Source organism: Equus przewalskii, chromosome 2 (genome assembly GCF_037783145.1).
Source record: "Equus przewalskii isolate Varuska chromosome 2, EquPr2, whole genome shotgun sequence".
Lineage (NCBI taxonomy): Eukaryota > Metazoa > Chordata > Mammalia > Perissodactyla > Equidae > Equus > Equus przewalskii.
This window is the reverse complement of record NC_091832.1, coordinates 18,499,027-18,519,106: the sequence shown is the minus strand read 5'-3', so window position 1 is coordinate 18,519,106 and position 20,080 is coordinate 18,499,027. Positions and strand designations below refer to the sequence as shown.

Here is a 20,080-nt window from a genome sequence, read left to right as displayed (position 1 = left end):
CAATCTCTATCTCTGTGCAGACGTAATATTTACATAGTTGAAACCATACCATAGATATAGTTTATTTACTCTTTCTCTAACGTATTTTTGTTTCATTCCTTTCTTATCAGGGAAAAATGTCCCAAAATTTCCATACCAGTTATGTTGAAACTCTTGGAAAGCTGGAGACACAGTATTGTAAATTGAAGGTGGGTTTTGACTAACTCTCTTGGGTTCTGTTCATGGAGATTCTGGCTCCCTACAAAGAATTCTTTTCCCTGATTTAGAAAGCTCATGGTTTGGCCCTGTTTTGGTTTTTCTGTTTATTAGGTTATATCATTTACTGTGCAGTTGTTCATATGTATTATAACATTTTCTCAATTTTCTTAATGGATCAGAAACCACTGCCCCAGAAAGTTTTAAGTAAGTAGAACCTATCCTAGTTATCATGCTTCACCGAAGCAATGGCTGGCTATGTGTGCTTTGAGACACCAAAACTAAAAGTTTGATGTTGGCGGGAAAGGGACTCCTCTTCTCTCTGTTGTTCTTCATTCCTGTCTTTCAAGATTGTCCAGAGTAGGACAGGCCCAGGATCATTCTTTATCCAGGGAGCCCCACAAAGGCCAGGTGAGTTCTAACTTGTAGGTAGGATTGACAGTGGTTCTGGGAGTCCTGTACCAAACTTGTGCTAAATCTGCGTCTGCTGAGAGGCACCCAGAGATGAAAAAGCAAGGCTAAATTGATTTCCTGGGTTCTTCTTTGCTGTGATTTCAAATGTGCTATCTTCTACAGGTGAAAGCCTGGCAGTCTAACATTGTCATCTCTGCTTTGTCTAGGAAACTTCTAGCTTCCGGATGAGGCACCTTCAGAGCCTGCATAAATTCGTCTCCAGAGCTACAGCTGAGCTGATCTGGTTGAATGAGAAGGAGGAGGAAGAACTAGCATATGATTGGAGTGACAACAATCCCAATATCTCAGCCAAGAGAAATTACTTCTCTGTGAGTCTAGCACAACAGGCCTGCCATATTTATAACAGCAACAGAAGGAGCCAGTGGGGCTAGTCTGCTGAGAGCTTACATTTCTGGATTTGCATTCTGCTAGGTAGAAGTAGGTCTCCTGCCTAATGCATCTGTACATGTGAGAAGTGTCTATGGAGAGAGGGGAATGTGAGCCCTAGAATGAATTTATTTAGAATGCATTTAGAAAGGCAGTGTCTTGGGTGAAGAGAGCAGCAGTCTGCAAGTTGAGTCATTTCAGAAGCAGTATAGCTTTGTGATTAAGATTATAGGCTTTGGCCTGAGATAGAGCTAAATTCAAATTCATATTCCTCCACTTACTAGCTTTGTGACCTTGGGCAAGTCATTTAATCTCTTTGGACATCTGTAAAATGGATAATAGTACCACTTCAAAGGATGGTGTAAAAGATTGAGTAAGATTTAATGAGCTAATATGGACAAAGCATTTAGTATAGGGCTTAGTATTGTTTAACTGAGGTATACTCTTGACTTCTCACAAATTCTGAATTTTCTTTAATTCATTTAATAATTTTTTGGTCAGAAGTCTTTATTTGTAAAATGAGAAGGAAAATTCAGCATTGGACAATGATACAATAATTTTTATTCTTTTCAATGAATACAAATGGGGTGGAGTTTTTTTGCTACATTTAGTATTTCCACATCTCAAAGGATTTTTAAGGATTTTGTAAACGCAATGCAAATAGGAAGCTTTTTTACTGACATTTGCTTTAGGTACTTTAATTCTATTAGTTTAGAGTTGTTAAAAAAAATATGTAAGCTTCTCCTGTTTAAAGAATGGTATGTGATTCTTCTGAAGTAAATAAGAAAGAATAGGTGCTGTGATACAATAAACAGTTTGTATGAGAACAGAAATTAGGCTATGATAGAGGTATGACGAAGGTGCTTGGAGGACATCAAGGAGAAGGGATCAAATCTGATAGCAAGGATCAGTACTCAGCTTCCCAGAGGAGCTGGAATCTAAATTGGGTCCTGTAGTGTTAATAGATTTTAGAGCCGGAGGAGGGCACTGCAGCCTGAGGGAATACTCTGAGCAAAGCCTGCCAGTCAGTGATACAGATCTGCTAGTGTGTCAGGTGCTGTTAGGTGGCTGCCACTTCAGCCAAGTTGTCTCCTTTCTCTGCCTCCAGTGCTTATCCTGTGTTCCCCCACTTACTCAGGTCTGGTTCAGGTCCCATATCCTTTGTGAATCATTCTCCAGTAATTCCGGCATTTTTGATCTTCTCTGAAATCCTCTGGCATGTACTGTTTATTCGTCTCATTTTGGCACTAATCCTGTGTTGTAGGCTCCTTTAAAGCAGGGCAGAGAACATAGCTTTCTCTTCATTGTTACTCATCTCTTAATGGCACTTATTGCATAAAATTGAATTCATTTTTCAGGAGTTGACAATGGAGCTGGAGGAGAAACAGGATGTGTTTCGGTCTCTTCAAGATACAGCAGAGCTGTTGTCACTGGAAAACCACCCAGCCAAGCAGACTGTGGAGGTATGTGACTTGAGAATGTCTGAGGGTCCAGTGCTCAGAGGTTGTTACAAAAATATTCAAATCAGAGGCTTTGTTCTAAAAGACCTGGAGGAAGTATCAGGGATCATTTGTCTTGGATCTTCTCCCTTTTCATCCCAGCCTCCAAAAGGCTGGAAACATTTTGATAATCTAAGGAAAATACTATGAGAATCAGTAAATGAGATATTGACTTCTAACTTCATGGGGAAAGTTGCTTGAATCACATTTTTTCAACTAACTATCCAGACAGGCCCTGCCTCTTGTTGGTGTGTTGCCTTTGCTCAGAGGAGAAAGACAGTGGAGAAATCCTGAAGGGATTTATTTATGCCTGGGTTTTGCTGACAAGATCATTTAGTTGCGACTGAATGTGGAAGAGGCCTTTTCTATGTAACCCCTTCTAACAAAGCCATGTTGGGTGAAAGACAAGCCCTTTTCTCATGGGAAGCATTGGGCAGATGCCATTCACGTATCTCCATGTATCTTCTGTTGGCCTCTGTCATTAGCAGAGTTGTACTTCTAAGAGAGCATTGTACATATATATTGGGTCTGTTAAACTCATGCCCTTCTGTCTGTGTGCTTGGTTATTGCAGGCTTACAATGCTGCTGTCCAGTCCCAGTTGCAGTGGATGAAGCAGCTGTGCTTGTGTGTTGAGCAGCACGTGAAAGAGAATACTGCATATTTTCAGGTATGTGGGCTTTGTGTTTGTGCCTGTGTGTGTATTTATATGTGTGAGTACGTGTGCATCAGAGAGGATGAGGAGAATACCCTTTTTCATTCAGGCAAGTCACTCTGTGTGTGTGTGTGCACGTGCGCGCACACATGCACGTGCAAGTATGCACATGGAAAAGGTGAAGTTAAAAACACATCTGTATCAGTTAACCTTTTTTTTGACGAAGATTAGCCTGGAGCTAACTGCTGCCAATCCTCCTCTTTTTGCTGAGGAAGACTGGCCCTGAGCTAACATCCATGCCCATCTTCCTCTACTTTATATGTGGGACGCCTACCACAGCATGGCGTGCCCAGCGGTGCCATGTCCTCACCCGAGATCCAAACCAGCAAACCCCGGGCCACTGAAGCAGAATGTGCAAACTTAACCACTGTGCCACCGGGCCACCCCAATATCAGTTAACCTTTAGTATATAAACCACCACCCTGAAAGTTAGTTGCTTAATAGAACAATCATTTAGTTAGCTCGTTATTCCATGGATTGACACTTTGGGCTAGGCTCAACTGAGTGGCTTTTCTCTTCTTATCTGGCTTACACATGGCTGCAGACACTTGGCAGGCAGTCTGGGGACTGGTTGGTTCTAAATGGCATCACTCACAGTCTGACGGTTGGGGTAGTGGGGTAAAAGTCCATATTGTAAGTCTCTAGCATCCAATACGTTATCCTGAGCTTCTTCACAAAGTAGCTGTCTTCTACAAGCAGCGAGAGAGAGCAAGCCCCAGTGCACGAGCACTTTTTTCTGCTGTCACTTTTATTAATGTGCCATTGGCCTAAGCAAGTCATGTGCCCATGCCCAGCTTCAAGGGGAGGAGAAATAGACTCTACCTCTTGATAGGAGAAGCTATAAAGTATCAGGACCATTTTTTTTCCAATCTATCCCAACATCAAGAATATACTGCTTGTTTTTAGGTGAGGGTGGGAGGAGGAAATAAGCTATCATCTGTTTGGTTTTACCCTAAACTAAATAATCTCCCTGATTTTTTTTGTAATTATATCAATGAAGTGAAACATTTGATCCCTCAGCCTCTAGGCTTTTCATGAAATATACTTCACAGCCCAGTGCTGTCACTAGCCAGAAGTCAAGAGGAACGAGCAGTGATTTCTTTCTTTTTTTTGCTGAGGAAGGTTCACCCTGAGCTAACATCTGTGGCTAATCTCTCTCTATTTTGTGTGTGAGCTACCATCACAGCATGGCCACTGATTGATGAGTGGTAAAGGTCTGCACCTGGGAACCAAACCTGGGTGGCTGAAGTGGAACATGCCAAACTTAACCACTAGGCCACCAGGCTGGCCTGAGCAGTGATTTCTGAGGGGGTGAAGCAAACTAACCTTTACATAGGGTTCAACAGCCTTTGTGGTAGTCATCACTAATATTTCCCTGACGTGGCATTTTGAGCCCTCCAGTTTATAATTCTGGCCCTTGTAATGAACTGTCGCTAATCCAGGAGTGTGTAATCAGCTTCACTCAGCTCTGCACACTAAGATTGTTCTTTCTCAGTTAGTGTCTGGGTGTTGTGATGTATTGCACACAAGGCACCCCTCACTTCTATCTCCACAGTTCTTCAGTGATGCACGAGACCTGGAGTCATTCTTGAGGAACCTCCAAGACTCCATCAAACGCAAATATTCCTGTGACCATAACACCAGCTTATCCCGCCTTGAGGACCTGCTCCAGGACTCCATGGTGGGTGTTGCATCAGTGGGATGATTACTTCTGAGAAACAGTAAACCATGTCAGCTGCTGCTGTTTATATCCTTGAAAGCTCCAGAGCAATGGGTCATTGTTAGAAAGTTTGGCTCACATTCAAGTAGTTTAATCAGTTTTCTTCTTTTTCCTTTTTTTCTTTTCTTTCCTTAAAAAAGTTGCTGATAAGATTCCTTTGGGTATGCTATTGGAGTAAGGCCTAGTCTTCTCCCCCTGAGCCACTTAGTGCTCATCATACTTTCTTTGTGTTGTTCTTACTTTAATTCAGTGGTTGGGGCCAAAGATGAGGGATAGAGCATGAAAATAGCATTGAAGGGGATTAGCTGACATCGAATTCTTTTTCATGCAAAGAGAATTAAACCAAACCAAAACAAAAAGAACAATGAACTAGACCGGAGCCAAATTTTTCCACCTTGGTAATTTTCTTTTGGTAATGATAAGGTATTAGAAAATTGATTTTAATTAAGGGCAATATTAAAATCTTATTTAGATATAATGCAATGTTGGTCCAGTTTATTTATGTAGCAGTACTTTTAAAAAATAGTTTTGCACCCAGTATTTAATCCAAATCAATTTTATATTCATTTTCTCCAATGAATTATTCCTTCAGGAGTGCTGGTAATAAAATCAGCAGCAGGACTTCTTACATTTATTGAATGTATATTACACGGAGTTAGCAAGACAGGGCTTAAGCTACATCTCAAATTAAGATAGAAATATGTATATTATAGGGAAATTACTTTCCTGTGTAAGAAACCAGGAGATTCTCACATTTCAATAGAAAATTATAGGTAAGAGAACCAGAATAACTCAAAAGAGTATCGTTTTTTTGTGGGTGAGACTTGGGCATTTGTGAACATTAGTTGGGTGGTTTTTTTTGGTTTTTGGTTTTTGGTTTTTTTACACTTTCAGATATTGTAAGCCTACGAATGAGTTTACATTTAGTGTTTCACCTGGGCAAATAATCTGTTAATTAATTTGGAATGAAGGATAAAAACCTGACTTTTCAGATGTTGTCTCTAGAATGTCTCTCTTGGAGGTACTTCAGATATGAAGGAGGAATATAATAATCCTTGGCTATTATCTCCTCCCTCCCACAGAGTACCTTCCTGTCATAGGGTAACTCCTCTGCAATTGTTGTCATATCTTCTCTTCTCGAGCATCGCTGCTCTGTTCCCTCCTCTCCAGGTCAGGGGCATCGGGTTGGCGGCGTCATCGGGGCATGGAGTCACCTGGGTCTGCTCCTCAACTTGTCCGTCAGGTTCGGGAGCATCTGTCATGGCTTCTGGTTCTTTTCAGAACTTTTACCACGCTGAGCACATGGTCTCTGGCGCTTGAGATGTTTGGCTGTGGGTTAGACAGAAATTGACATCTTTATTGCAAGGAAACTGAAATGGGTAGACCAGCTCTCAAGTATGAACAGTATGGCTGTCTCCCTGATATATTCCATTCCTCTTTCTTAACTAATAAGTTAAAGTTGTATTTCTTCCAATCATGCTCCCGGGGACAGGCACAGGTAGTTTATTTAAGCATTTCTTTTTCTTTACTTACATATTCTTAATTCTTTAATGGCATTTCTTAACATTATTAACTCTTTACTTCCATCACATCTACTTCCATCCTAAGAAAGCCCTCTTCTGGGGGCTTTTTATATATCAAAATGGGCTTGAAACATCCTGGTTAATAGATAATGGTTATCTTTTACCGTCTAATGGAATTGGTAGTAGATTGCTACCAATTTTGTTGACAAGAAGGTCATTAGTATTTGTGATAATTGGGTTTGCAGAGACTTGAGAGTTTCGATTTTGCATGATACTTCTTTCAAACCAATCAAATTTATATGAATATGGTACAGCAAGACACTAAAAGGTAAACCCTGAATCATTTGTCATGATGCCTTCACCAACAGCATTGGTTTACAGATTGTTGGTTGAAGAGCTAAGATCTTTCTCTACAAAGTCTGACTGAATTTAAGAAAGTAAACTATTTCTAGTAGAGCTTGGGAGATATAATTATTTTTTAAAAATTTTAAAAGAGCATATCTTGCTTCTCCTAAGAAGGCAAGAACTGGCTTCCACCAGTGAGAAAGTGAATAATAATAATAATGACAATATTGTTATTATTATTGTCTTTAACTTCCATGTTTTCTGAACTTTATTTGGGAAAATTCTTTGTTGGCAGTATTTGGCAGCTAGAAGTTCTTTTTTGTTTTATTTTATTTTTGCATGTGGCTTTATGGTTCATTGAAAAAGGGCACAGAGAGAAAGCTGCAAAATTTGAGTACAAAAGCACTTCATAGAAGACAGAAACATCGTCTCCTTTTTTCTTTATCCTTGTGTTTCTAAGATGGCTCCACCAAGGATCCCTACTTAACTGAGAAATGACATTCTCTGAGGGAGTGGAGCACTCAGTTTTCTTTGTTCACTGAGTCACCCTGAGTAGCAACATTAATGTCTTTTTCATTTTCTTCTCATTTTGTAGGATGAAAAGGAGCAGCTTATACAGTCCAAGAGTTCTGTTGCCAGTCTTGTCGGGAGATCAAAATCCATTGTTCAGCTAAAGCCACGCAGTCCCGACCATGTGCTAAAGAGCACCATTTCTGTGAAGGCCATCTGTGACTATCGGCAGATCGAGGTGAGGAGGTGGAAGGGATACCTCTGGCTCCAGAGGGAAGCAAGGGAGAAGGGAAGCCTTCAGTTAGGGTTATGATAATAAGGGAAGATCAAATGATAGAGTTGTTCACTAGAACTTAAGCATGCTCAGATCTCTCCTATCGCTTAAAAAAGAAGCCTCCATTCTACAGTCTTGACCTGCTCCCTGCCTCAGTGATTGCCATCATCATCCACCCAGCTGTGTAAGTTTTGACAGAAGGGTACTTTATAACACCTGGGAGATACCGTTGACTCCTCCCTTTATCCCCCACAGCTAATAGGACTATCAAGTCAATACTAACTTGTAAATAAATATCCCTTAAGTATATTTCTTTCTGACCCTGCTGCTAACACCCTAAGTTAGACCATAAATTTCTTTCACTGGGATCATTGCATCAGCTTCCCCATTCAATGCATTCTTTATCCTACCACCAGCGTGAACTTTTAAAAGAAAAGTCCCTCCCCTGCCTAAGTCCTACAAAAACTCCCCATTTCCATTTAGAAAGTCTAGATTCCTTAATGTGACTTCAAGGTCCTGAATAATCTTTCTTCACCTCTCTGGGCAAGACTAGGCCATGTCCCCTCTATGCATTCCCTGATAAATTGCATTTGTCACACAGTATTGTAGCTATATACCCCACCAGAATATGTGGAATATAGACCGTGTTTGTTGGCTTACCATTTTACCATTTTCCTCTCTAGTGGTCTAGCACACTTCCAGGCACGCAGCAGGCTCAATAAATATTTGTTATACAAAAAAGAATGAATGAACTTTTTCTGCACTTTTCTGTGTCTTAGTATTTCTAGCTATAAAATAGGGATAATAATGTTGGTTAGGGTCTGGCCCGGTGGCGCAGCAGTTAAGATTGCACATTCCGCTTCGGCAGCCTGGGGTTCACTGGTTCAGATCCCGGGTGCAGACATGGCACCACTCAGCAAAGCCATGCTGTGTCAGGCGTCCCACACATATGAAAAAAAGTAGAGGAAGATGGGCACTGATGTTAGCTCAGGGCCAGTCTTCCTTAGCAAAAAGAGGAGGATTGGCAGCAGTTAGCTCAGGGCTAATCTTCCTCAAAATAATAATAATAATAATAATAATGTTGGTTACTTGCCTCCCAAGGGAAAGAATCAATGATTCCAAAATGCTTAAACATTTTCATGAATTTGGGATGGGGTGATGGGAAGGGAGGAGGAGGAAGTATCACAAAAGCAAAGTTTTGAGTATTTATGTTCCTTTGATTTTTGCCCTAATGGTTGTAGGTGTAGAGAGATTGCTCTTCGAGGTCTTAGAATTTCCCTATAACTTTCATATACTGACTTACTTGGCATGTAATAGGCATTTAATAAACACTTGCTTCCTTGATTTATTTGATGTGGCAGCTTTTCCTGTGTTGTGTATTTGTATGTGTTATCTTTCTGTCAAAATCAGGAACTCTCATTAAGTGATGGCAGATCTCCAAAATGACTTTTTCTTAAGGATTTCATAACCTTGGGATCAGGCACCAGGTAATTACAGGGTTTTGGTTTATCCATTAGCAGTAACTTGTAAATTTGTCTCTTCAGATCACTATTTGCAAGAATGATGAGTGTGTGTTGGAAGATAATTCTCAGCGGACCAAGTGGAAAGTGATCAGCCCCACAGGGAATGAAGCAATGGTGCCATCGGTCTGCTTCCTCATCCCCCCACCCAACAAGGATGCCATTGAGATGGCCAGCAGGTAACTTCACTCAGCTGTCACTCTGTTTAGCCTGGTGAACTGAAGGAGGGATAATCTACATTTGTGATCTTGAACAGAATGACCAAGTTGTAAAATTTCTTTTGAGAAAGACCTCCTATTCAGATATCAAGTCTCGCACTGCCAGCCATATGGTAGATTTTCAGTAAATGCTTATGTTCAATTGATATATATTCAGTGATATTTCTTTTTAAAGAATTCTTGATTATAAACAGTTTACTCTCAGGAGATTGATTTTTATAGTGACAGCTAATTTTCTTCTTTAATTTCTATTTTACTAAAGGAATATGTGAACATATTTTTAAAAGTTAAATTATACCACAAAGCTTGTAATTAAAACTAGCACTTACCTCCCCCATCCCAGAGTTCTACTTTCCAGGGTCAGCTATTTTCAATTCTTTGAGCAGATTTTTCTGCTTTTTAACTCCAAATTTCTAAATAATGTGATTTTTTTCCTATTTCCTGATTTTTTTCAACTTTAGAAATAATCTGTTGACTTCCTACTCTAGGAAATTAACCTTTAGCTTTCTACATGCACATCTGCATATACTTCCACTTTCCCCATCTTCCAAATGTAACGTCAGATTTTTGTTTAAATTGATGTATTTTGTGTTATTATTACATTAAATTGTTTACAGCTGAACCAAGTAGTACTTTAGGGGATTGTTGTGTGGCTTATCCCGTCATGCCTTACATATCTGCACTCATCCTCTGCCACTCTCCTTGCTTGTGCTCAGCTCCACTCTGATGTTTTTCCTGTTTCTCAAACAGCTGGCATATTCTTGCTTCAGGGCCTTCACACTTCCTCTGCTTACTTCAGTTGTTTATGTGATTGATTCCCTCACTTCATTAAAGTTCATCCATCACCCTCATGCACCACTACCCCTACGTGATTCATTCCTTCGCTTCATTAAGTTCATTTTATCACCTTCATGCACCACCACCCCCACTCACTGCCTATTACTCTCTATCTCCTTTAATCATCTTTATTTTTCTTTAGAACACTTAATACTGCCTAACAGATTATATATTTGTTTGTTGCCTCTCTCCTCCCATTAGAAATTCCAAAGAATAGAAATTTTTGTCTGTTTTGTTTACCCTCTGTATCCTCAGCACCTAGAACCATTCCTGGCACGTAGTAGGTGCTTCATAAATTGTTGAAGGAAAGAATGAATGAGTGGATGATTGAAAAAATATATATATATGAATGAATTATTTATTTTCTTGTATAATTTTTTGTTTCCTTGGAGTTGATGATTGTTTTGGTTTTAAGTTTGCTTTTATAACTGGAAGTTTATATCTTTTGACTCTCTTCACCCATTTCTCTCACCTTCCCACCCCCCAAGTCTTATTTATTGGTTTATTCCCTGGTTTGGGAGAGTACACTCTCCAGTAGCTTGCTTGAAAAAAGAGTGCATGAGAAGTAAATTTGTAAACATCTCTTATATTTGAAAATGTTTTTTTTTCCTTTCATAATTAATTGGTCAGTTACAGAATTTTTTTGGACATTATTTTCACTCTGAACCTTGAAGGCACTGTTCCATTGTTTTCTAGCTTCCAGAAAACAATTATTGTTTTCTTATTGTTGAGAAGTACAATATCGTTTTCATTCTTTATCTATTTTTTAAGTTTATGTAACTGTAAAAGTCCCCCTTTGCAGTGAGCAGTACTGTGGTTTGGCAAATGCATAGAATTGTGCATCTTCCACTACTGTCATGATACAGAACAGTTTGGTGCTTTAACCTTTTGAATGAAATCTGTTTCTCTCCAGAGCTTTTTAACTCTTGTCTTTACCTTTAATCTTTGAAGGGGATGCTGTGTTTCTGAGTGAATCTTTTTGCATTTGTTGTGCTAAGGGAACAAAAACTGGAAACTCATAGTTTATGGATCTGGGGAAATTTTTCTTGGATCATTTCTTTAATTGTTTCATTCTGTTACATTTTTTCTGTTCTTGCTTTCAAGAACTCCCATTTGTCAGATGTTGGACTTCCTGAACTGATTCTCTAATTTTCTATTTTTTATTTCTTTGTATTTTTATTCTTCTTTGAGATTTTCTGAACCTTTATTTTAACTTTAATGAAATTTTAGTGGGATTTTTTTGGAGAAGGGAAAGATAAACTAATGGGTTGAATGTCTCTTATTTAACGGACATCCTGGCTTCTGGTTTCCCATCCTATTCTTTATATCTCACATATCTCAACTTGAAGAGATTCAAGGTAATCTAGTGTGTGTGCCAAGTGTCTGTGTATCTGTGAGTTTGTAAGTCTTCTTGAAATTGAGATTTAATTAGCCATGGGATGCGTAAGGAAAAAAATCGTCAAGCCCTCATACGGTAGTTTCCTTTTATATGCCAGATAAACTTCTTGAGTTGCTATTAACTTTTAAACATTTTAACAGGTTTGTAAATATATAGAACACAGCAAATAACTTTGTAAGCATTGATGTCATTTTTCAACAATTCCAAATGGGATTATTTTATCTCTACTTTTCTCTCTTATTATTCTCCATGAGTATTTCCTCTCTTTCTAACTTCTTGTAATCATATTACATTCAGGTAACATTTATGAAATTACTAAATATGTGCTGACATAGTATATATAATATTGTAGCAAATCCAAATTGTTTGAGGATCTCAATTAGTTCTAAAGATTCCTGTGTTGTTATTATTTGACTTGTTCCCTTTTTCTGCTCAGCATATAAAGTCAATTCTACTAAAGCAATCACATTTTTTTCTTAGAAGGTGTCCAATGTGGAGCTCAAGTCTTACAAAAGCTATAGCCACATTCTGTTTTGTTCCTAGGGTGGAGCAGTCTTACCAGAAAGTGATGGCCCTTTGGCATCAGCTACATGTTAACACCAAAAGCCTTATCTCCTGGAACTATCTGAGGAAGGACCTTGACCTTGTAAAGACCTGGAACCTGGAAAAGGTAATTGTGAAAACTTTACCCCAGGCTCACATCCTACTGGCAAGCCTTTTTCAGAAGGAACTTTTTTATTTTTCTCTCTCTCTTTTTTTTTTTTTTTTTGAGGAAGATTACCCTGAGCTAATATCTGCTGCCAATCCTTCTCTTTTTTGCTGAGGAAGACTGGCCCTGAGCTAACATCCATACCCATCTTCCTCTACTTTATATGTGGGATGCCTATCACAGCATGGCTTGCCAAGCGGTGCCCTGTCTGCACCCGGGATCCAAACTGGTCAACCCCGGACCACCAAAGCAAAACATGAGCACTTAACTGCTGTGCCGCCAGGCTGGCCCCAGGAACTTTTTTCATTATTCTGAGACTCTTACGACCCAATCAGAGTAAAATCGAGTCAGAGTTAGGGGCCTGAGTATCTTAGGGACCAGAAACAGCACCCTGAATGGTTAAGGATATTCCTGATGAAAATAAATCACATATTTGGTCTTCTTGGCAGAGAGAGAAGGTTGTAAGCCTCTTCTCACTCTGCAGGACGAGCATCTCTTTGGCATGAGTGTGTGTAGTAAGGGAATACTGGTGAAATAAACAGTATTAAGGGTTATGTCCAGGAGGGCACAAAAGGTGCTTCTGGGTGCTAGTAGTGTTCTGTTTTTTGATCTAAATGTTGATTACATGGAAAAGTTCAATTTGTGAAAAATCAACATGTTTACAATTATGGTTTGTGCACTTTTTAGTATATACGTTAAATGTCTATAAAAAAGAGAAAGTACTATGTTCCCATTCTTTTGAAATTCCTTCTGGCTTTTTTTCTCTCTAGCTTCGATCCTCAGCACCAGGGGAGTGCCACCAGGTTATGAAGAACCTCCAGGCCCACTATGAAGATTTTCTACAGGATAGTCGTGACTCTGTTCTCTTCTCAGTGGCTGATCGTTTGCGCTTGGAAGAGGAGGTGGAAGCTTGTAAAACCCACTTCCAGCACCTGATGAAGTCCATGGAGAATGGTATATACCTTGGGAAGAGGGAGAGAAATGGTGGAACGAACCCTGAAGGATGCTGCTAGATCCTTCGTATAAACTAGAAAGTACCACGACCACCTTTTTACCACTTGAGTTGCTAAAAACTTGAGATAGAGAAAAACTTACAGAGATGAATTCTCAAAATTAGATCGTGGAAGAAGAGGCCATATTTCAGTCCTTATTGCTAATCAACCTATCTCATTTTATTGTAGAAATAACATGTTTGAATCCTTAAAGATGGGTATATAATGCAGGGAATTTAGGATCAGGCAGAAGGTTTCCCATATAAGGCCTTCCTTTCATTCGTGGAATATCAGGCCTGCTGGAACCAGTGGTGCCCTCTGTCTGAAGGTGAATCTGTTGTTCTCAGGTTTGCTGATCTCTGTTGTGGTGCTTAATGTCTTCTGTGCTTATGCATTCACAGAGGACAAAGAGGAAACTGTGGCCAAGATGTACATTTCAGAGCTGAAGAATATCCGGTTGCGCCTGGAGGAGTGTGAACAGAGGCTAGTCAAACGAATTCAGTCCCCAGCCAGCTCTAGGACTGACAAAGATGCCCGGCAGGACAATGCATTAAGGATTGCAGAGCAAGAGGTAAGCCCTAAGAGCAAGGTGGGTGCTGCTTGCAGAGTAAATGCTTTCAGAATGAATTGGATGGCAAGAGAGTATGTATCCTAAGAAATAAGGCAATAGACTCATGGCATTCCTACTCCAGAATTCTCCCCTGCAGCCTGTAAATATCTTTTACCTGTAGCGAAGCACGATTTCAGCTCCCAGTGTGTTGCTGAATGTTGATTGGTTTCCTATACAGTTGGGAAGGCAAACACTGGTAAATTGTTCTAAGCACTGCCTTTGGGCTACGTATTTTAAGATTGCTTAGTAGAGGTGCTACTCTCTGCTCTAACCCTTGCATGCATGTACTTTCTATGACATGGTTACCATCAGTCACATGACTCAAAAAATAGTAAGGAAAGACTCAGATTCTACTGTGGGCTTTGATATACACTCTCTCTGTGACTTTGAGCAAGTTAACTCTCATCCTTAATTTCTTTTCTTATAAAAAGGAGAAAATAATATGTGAGTCACAGAAATTATTTTGAAAATTAAGTGATAGAGTACATATCTTCCTGGAAAAGCAAAATGCTATAAAAATGTAGGGTAGTATTCTTGAAGTAAAAGCAGTGAATGTTAATTGCTTAATTAAGTACTCATGGGCATGCAAAGAAAGTAAGCCAGAGTCCTTGCTTTTGGTGTATAGTGTAAAGAAGAATAAAAAGTTGACGTCACATTAGAGACTTCAGTATAAGAGGTGGCATGAGAAAGTACTAGTGTGGTTCCAGATTCCAAGCAAACAGTGCTGTAGGAATTTAGAGTGTCATTAGAACGTTTCTACGTGGGTGGCATGAGAGAGCTCTGCGCAGAATATTAGATTTGATCTGGGAGCTTAGAGCGAATGGAGAGGAATGGCTAATGAGGAGAGTGATTTTTCTTACCTTTCTCAATTATTGCTAAGCCTGAAGAGGAGGATGAGAGGGCAGTGTAATTTTCCTTGGCCAAGAGGGATCTGATATGCCTGTATGAGGCATATCATGTGAACGTGTGATTCTCGCATTGAAGCTTTTTACTTTTCGCTAGTCGTCCAAAATCTATTAGTCTCTGCAAAATTGAACCCTCTAAGAAATACAGGTTAATAATCAGCTCTTCTAGGAAAGGACCTTTCGTTTTTTAAACTTTTTATTTTGAAATAGTTTCAGATAGACAGAAAAGTTTTTATTCTCATATAGCCTTCACCTAGATTCCACAAATGTTAACATTTTTCTGCATTTGCTTTATCATGTTCTTCTACATATGCTATACATAATAATAATCTTTTTTTGCCTTGAGAGTAATCCAGACGTGATGTTCCTTCACCCCTAAATACTTCAGTGTGCATTTCCAAAAAGCAAGGGTAGTCTCTTACATAACCACAGGACAGTGATTAAAATCAGGAAATGAACAGTGATATAATACTGTTATCCAAGACCTTATTAAAATTTCATCATTTGACCTAATGCCTTTTCGGGGAGTGCCCTCCACCCTTCCCTACCACAAAAAAAGGAATATTTTTGGTACAGGATTCAGTCCAGCATCACACATTGCATTTAGTTGCTTTGTCTCTTTAGATTTCTTTAACCTGAAACAATTTTTTGATTTTTCATGATCTTAATATTTTTGAAGAATGCAGGCCTTTTGTTTTGTAGAATGTCCCTCTATTTGTGTTTATCTCAGGCTTCTTCATGATTAGATACAGGTTACACATTTTTGGCAGGAATACCACAGAAGGGATACTGTGTTTTTGGTGCATCATATCAGGAGACATGTTGATTTGTCCCATTGCTGGTGATAACTTTTATCACTTGTTACTATTTTCTCCTTTATAATTACTAAGTATCTTGTGGGGAGATAGATACTTTGAGACTATGTAAATTTCCAGTTTTACATCAAACTTTTGCCAGTTAGTTTTAGCTAGATATCTATTGTTGATTCTTGACTGAACTGAGTATGACTGTTGCCAAAAGGTGATTTTCTAATTCTGTCATTCCTTTTACATTTTTAAATTTCCATTTTATCAAAGGAAGGAGCTTCCCTCCCTCCTTTCTTCCTTTTTTATGTCCATGTGGACTTCTGGATTCTTATTTTAGTCAATGGTTTGTAATTTACTGCTATTTTTATTTCAGTGTTCAAAATTTCCCAAAGTTAGTCATCGGGAACCCCTTCAAGCCTGCTCCTATGCCACTTTAACATGTCCCCATCATTCTTTGAGTGCTTTCTTATTTCTCAACAAAACAAGATATTCTGGTTTCATCTTGCCTTTGCCAGCCCCAACCCTGGAATTAGCCATTTCTCCAAGGAGTTCTGCTTCCTTTAGGTGGAGAATGTTACTTATAAACCAAAATCTGGGTGCTGTGTGCTCATGTTGTTGGGTGTCATTTCTTTTAGGCCTGCTCAGCATATAGAGCTAGAAAAATACATATTTACAAACTCATTAATGTACACACAAATACAAACACATCCCTATGTTGTATACACACACATATATTTATATGCATACTTATATATGTATATATACATATATATGTGTATGTATACATATATCACGTAGATCAGTATATTTATTGCTCTTTGTCACACACACACACACACACACACACACCCCACGAATTCATATATATCTATCTTCATCCAGTTCCAAATCAATGCCACAGGGCTTATTCTATCCTCTCCTCTTTCCATATTTGTAACTCCCTTCCCCAGACTGAAAAACTTGCTTATGTTATCCATAATAAATTTGCTGTTTCACAGTTTATTCAGCCACTGTTCTATATATATGGGCATTTAGGTTGTTTGCAATATTTTGCTATTGCAAACAAAGACTTCTTTCTAATGTCTTTGTTCAATTCTGTCTTCATCTTTGTTGCGTATCTCGTTCCTAATAGCACACCCAGGAGGATTTGCAGCAACTGAAGTCAGATTTGGATGCTGTTTCCATGAAATGCAACAGCTTTCTCCATCAGTCCCCATCTGGTTCCAGTGTCCCAACTCTGCGCTCAGAACTCAATCTACTGGTGGAAAAAATGGACCATGTATATGGTCTCTCCACTGTCTATCTGAATAAGTGAGTGAGCTAAGGATATGGATCTAAAGGGCAGTGTTTTTCATTGGGATGAGAAGGGCAAATGCCTGGAGTGTTTCATGAATCATCCACAGAAATTGCAGATCTTGAAAGCATGTGCACATGACAAGAGATCTTGGCTTTAGTTCCAAGCAACATGGAGTAGGTTCATTTGAGTGGCAATAAACAAATGCCAGTGATACAGAAGGGGAGTTGATTTGCACTGTTAGGACTATTTTGTACCTCATTTCTGTTTGATTAGATACTTCTGAAAAAAAAGAGAGAGGGACGTTAAAGAATAAAAAGAAGGGCCAGCCTGGTGGCGCAGTGGTTAAGTGCACACGTTCTGCTTCGGCGGCCCAGGGTTCGCTGGTTCAGATCCCGGGTGAGGACATGGCACTGCTTGGCAAGCCATGCTGTGGTAGGCGTCCCACATATAAAGTAGAGGAAGATGGGCACGGATGTTAGTTCAGGGCCAGTCTTCCTCAGCAAAAAGAGGAGGATTGGCGTCAGATGTTAGCTCCAGGGTAATCTTCCTCAAAAAAAAAAAGAAAGAATAAAAAGAAAAGTTTTCAGCCAGACTAAATATTAGTCTTTGAAGGTCTTTGCTCTACCCACTCATGACCTTGAGGAGTAACAGATCTAAATTCTTCATTGTGTTGAGTGGGTTTCTGGTCTCATACCTTTTCTCCCATGAGTCTGCCACATGTGTGCATGTCCCAGTGCCACCTACAACTTTATTTTGAATTGGCTTAAATTGGCAGCACATATACCATGCTTTCTTGTTGTTACAAAACCCTGTTTTATAATACAGTAATGTTGAAATTGATTTTGCAGTTATATTTTGTGAACCTCTCTATAGTACTCCAGATCTATAGCCCAGCTGTTAAAATGCGTGTGTTAATGAAGATGATTTTCTCCCCACAGGCTAAAGACAATCGATCTTATAGTGCGTAGCATCCAGGATGCTGAACTCTTGGTCAAAGGTTATGAAATCAAGCTGAGTCAAGAAGCAGCAGTACCAGCAGATCTCTCAGCTCTGGAGTCCCATCGGTCCACGTTACGGGTTAGTGGCTCTGAGTTTCTTAGGAGGTTGGCTTAACATATCCATAGCTTTGGGTTAGCAGAGAAAGGCAATTTTGGATGGCATGATATTGGTTTGTTTGCATTTGAACTAAGCAGAATATCATAGTTAATATATTTTAATATGGGTTCAAAGAAGAAGGGATTGAGAAATATGTCTATCTAAAAAGGGAAAAGATATGCCTTCCTATTTTCTCTCTTTTCTCCTCAGTAAAATCATGGCTTAATTGGATACAATCAATGGTTATGCTGTAATTTTATAAATCACTTAGCTGTTATCTCATTTGAGTCTCACATGCAACTCTGTGAGGTGGATAATTGTGGGAGGGATTTTTATCTCTATTTACAAATGAGAAAACCAAGACTCAGATTGGCTAAATGACTTGTCTTGTTTCATAGCTTATAAGCTGTGGAGCCAGGTTTCAAACACGATTTCTTTGCACATCTCTCTATACTGTACTGCCTGCCCTTGGCTTCCCAGTGTGCATGAGGACGTGGATGCATTTCTGGCACAAACATTATAGGGTCTAGCTTCTGAATCACAGATATAATGTGGAGCCAGCTGTAGACAGTGTCCTTGTTTCTACCTGAGTCTGAGTCCTTTTTGGCGTAGAATATGTTTAACCTGTTGCTGTGCTTGTGTTTTGTAGCACTGGCTTAGTGATGTGAAGCACAAGAATTCAGTGTTTTCAGTCCTGGATGAGGAAATCTCCAAGGCCAAGGTAGTGGCAGAGCAGCTGAGCCGTCTGACCCCAGAGCGAAACTTGGATTTGGAGCGCTATCAAGAAAAAGGCTCCCAGCTGCAGGAGCGTTGGCACCGGGTCATTTCCCAGCTCGAGACCCGGTGAGTGGTGGCCCTACCCTTTTCTCCTATTAGGTCTCAGGGACTAGGTTTTAAACAAAAATAGTTATAATTGTGTATTCTTGTTTAAAGGCAGGAATTGATAAAGAGGGGTAGAAATTAGATGACAGTATAAATTCTGGGCAGGATAAGTGACAGAAAGTTGGGACCACCAACCCTGAAGCAGACTCCTGAGGCTGGCTTTTGGATTAGTACTGCTGGTCCTATTAGCAATGCCTCTCCTGTATCCCAGGTCTCACCTAGTTAAGCTGTGATAACAGTAGTGTCTTAGAATATGGACTGGAAAAGTGATCTGGTGATCTTTTCTCAAGGACAGAACCTGAGTTCTAGTTCTTGTTTTATTAGCTTTGAATCCAACTGTGAGCCATTTTACATAATGAGGTTTTGCTGAATTTCTTGCTTCCATTTTCATTTGCTAATTCAGTAGTTTTTATCTCTGTTACATGAGGTCCTGCTGCTGATGACTGATTTGAATAGGAAAGACAGAAAACTTATCTGAGGCAAGGCTGGGTAGAGAGTGGGTTTTTTGTGTTTGTTTGTTTCTTTGTTTTGGTGAGGAAGGTTGGCCCTGAGCTAACATCTGTGCCAATCTTCCTTTACTTTTGTATGTGGGATGCCACCAAAGCATGGGTTGATGAGCAGTGTGTAGGTCCACGCCCGGAATCCGAACTCATGAACCCTGGGCCACTGAAGCAGAGCATGTGAACTTAACCACTATGCCACCAGGCCAGCCTGGGAGAAGGGTTATAGCAACTCATTTAAGTTTGGGTTGATTCTCTATAATTGAATTACTATCCAAAGGCTGGTTAGACTAACGAAAGTAGTATAACAAACTGTTACTAAGGGGCCAGCCCAGTGGTGTAGTGGTTAAGTTCATACACTCCATTTGGGCAGCCCGAGGTTTGCAGGTTCGGATCCTGGGCATGGACCTATGCACTGCTTATCAAGCCATGCTGTGGCAGGCATCCCAAATATAAAATAGAGGAAGGTGGGCACAGATGTTAGCTCAGGGCCAATCTCCTCAGCCAAAAGAGGAGGTTTGGCGGTGGATGTTAGCAGAGGGCTAATCTTCCTCAACCAAGAAAAAGAAAAAGAAACCTTTACTGAAATTAATAGTAAATAACTACTATTTTTCACCCACCCCACTCCCTCTTCCCTCCCCAAGAAATTGCAGGGATTCATAAGTCATAGCTATGGTACTCTGACAGGTAC

At 39.7% G+C, this 20,080-nt stretch overlaps 1 protein-coding gene across 49 annotated transcripts in view; it reads left to right on the top strand.

Moving 5' to 3' along the window:
- MACF1 (microtubule actin crosslinking factor 1) overlaps positions 1-20,080 on the top strand; it is a 323,957-nt gene that overhangs the window by 167,651 nt on the left and 136,226 nt on the right. For all 49 annotated transcript variants that reach the window (XR_011537445.1, XM_070610253.1, XM_070610252.1 and 46 more), the window contains 13 exons: positions 111-188; positions 816-977; positions 2,394-2,498; positions 3,107-3,202; positions 4,803-4,928; positions 7,431-7,583; positions 9,164-9,318; positions 12,137-12,263; positions 13,073-13,256; positions 13,696-13,865; positions 16,748-16,926; positions 17,851-17,989; positions 18,657-18,850. Coding sequence is in view for 48 of the 49 variants with exons in the window: in XM_070610253.1 (XP_070466354.1) it covers positions 111-188; positions 816-977; positions 2,394-2,498; positions 3,107-3,202; positions 4,803-4,928; positions 7,431-7,583; positions 9,164-9,318; positions 12,137-12,263; positions 13,073-13,256; positions 13,696-13,865; positions 16,748-16,926; positions 17,851-17,989; positions 18,657-18,850 (1,868 nt within the window). In the remaining variant the exon portion in view is untranslated. The remainder of the gene's footprint in view (positions 1-110; positions 189-815; positions 978-2,393; positions 2,499-3,106; positions 3,203-4,802; positions 4,929-7,430; positions 7,584-9,163; positions 9,319-12,136; positions 12,264-13,072; positions 13,257-13,695; positions 13,866-16,747; positions 16,927-17,850; positions 17,990-18,656; positions 18,851-20,080) is intronic.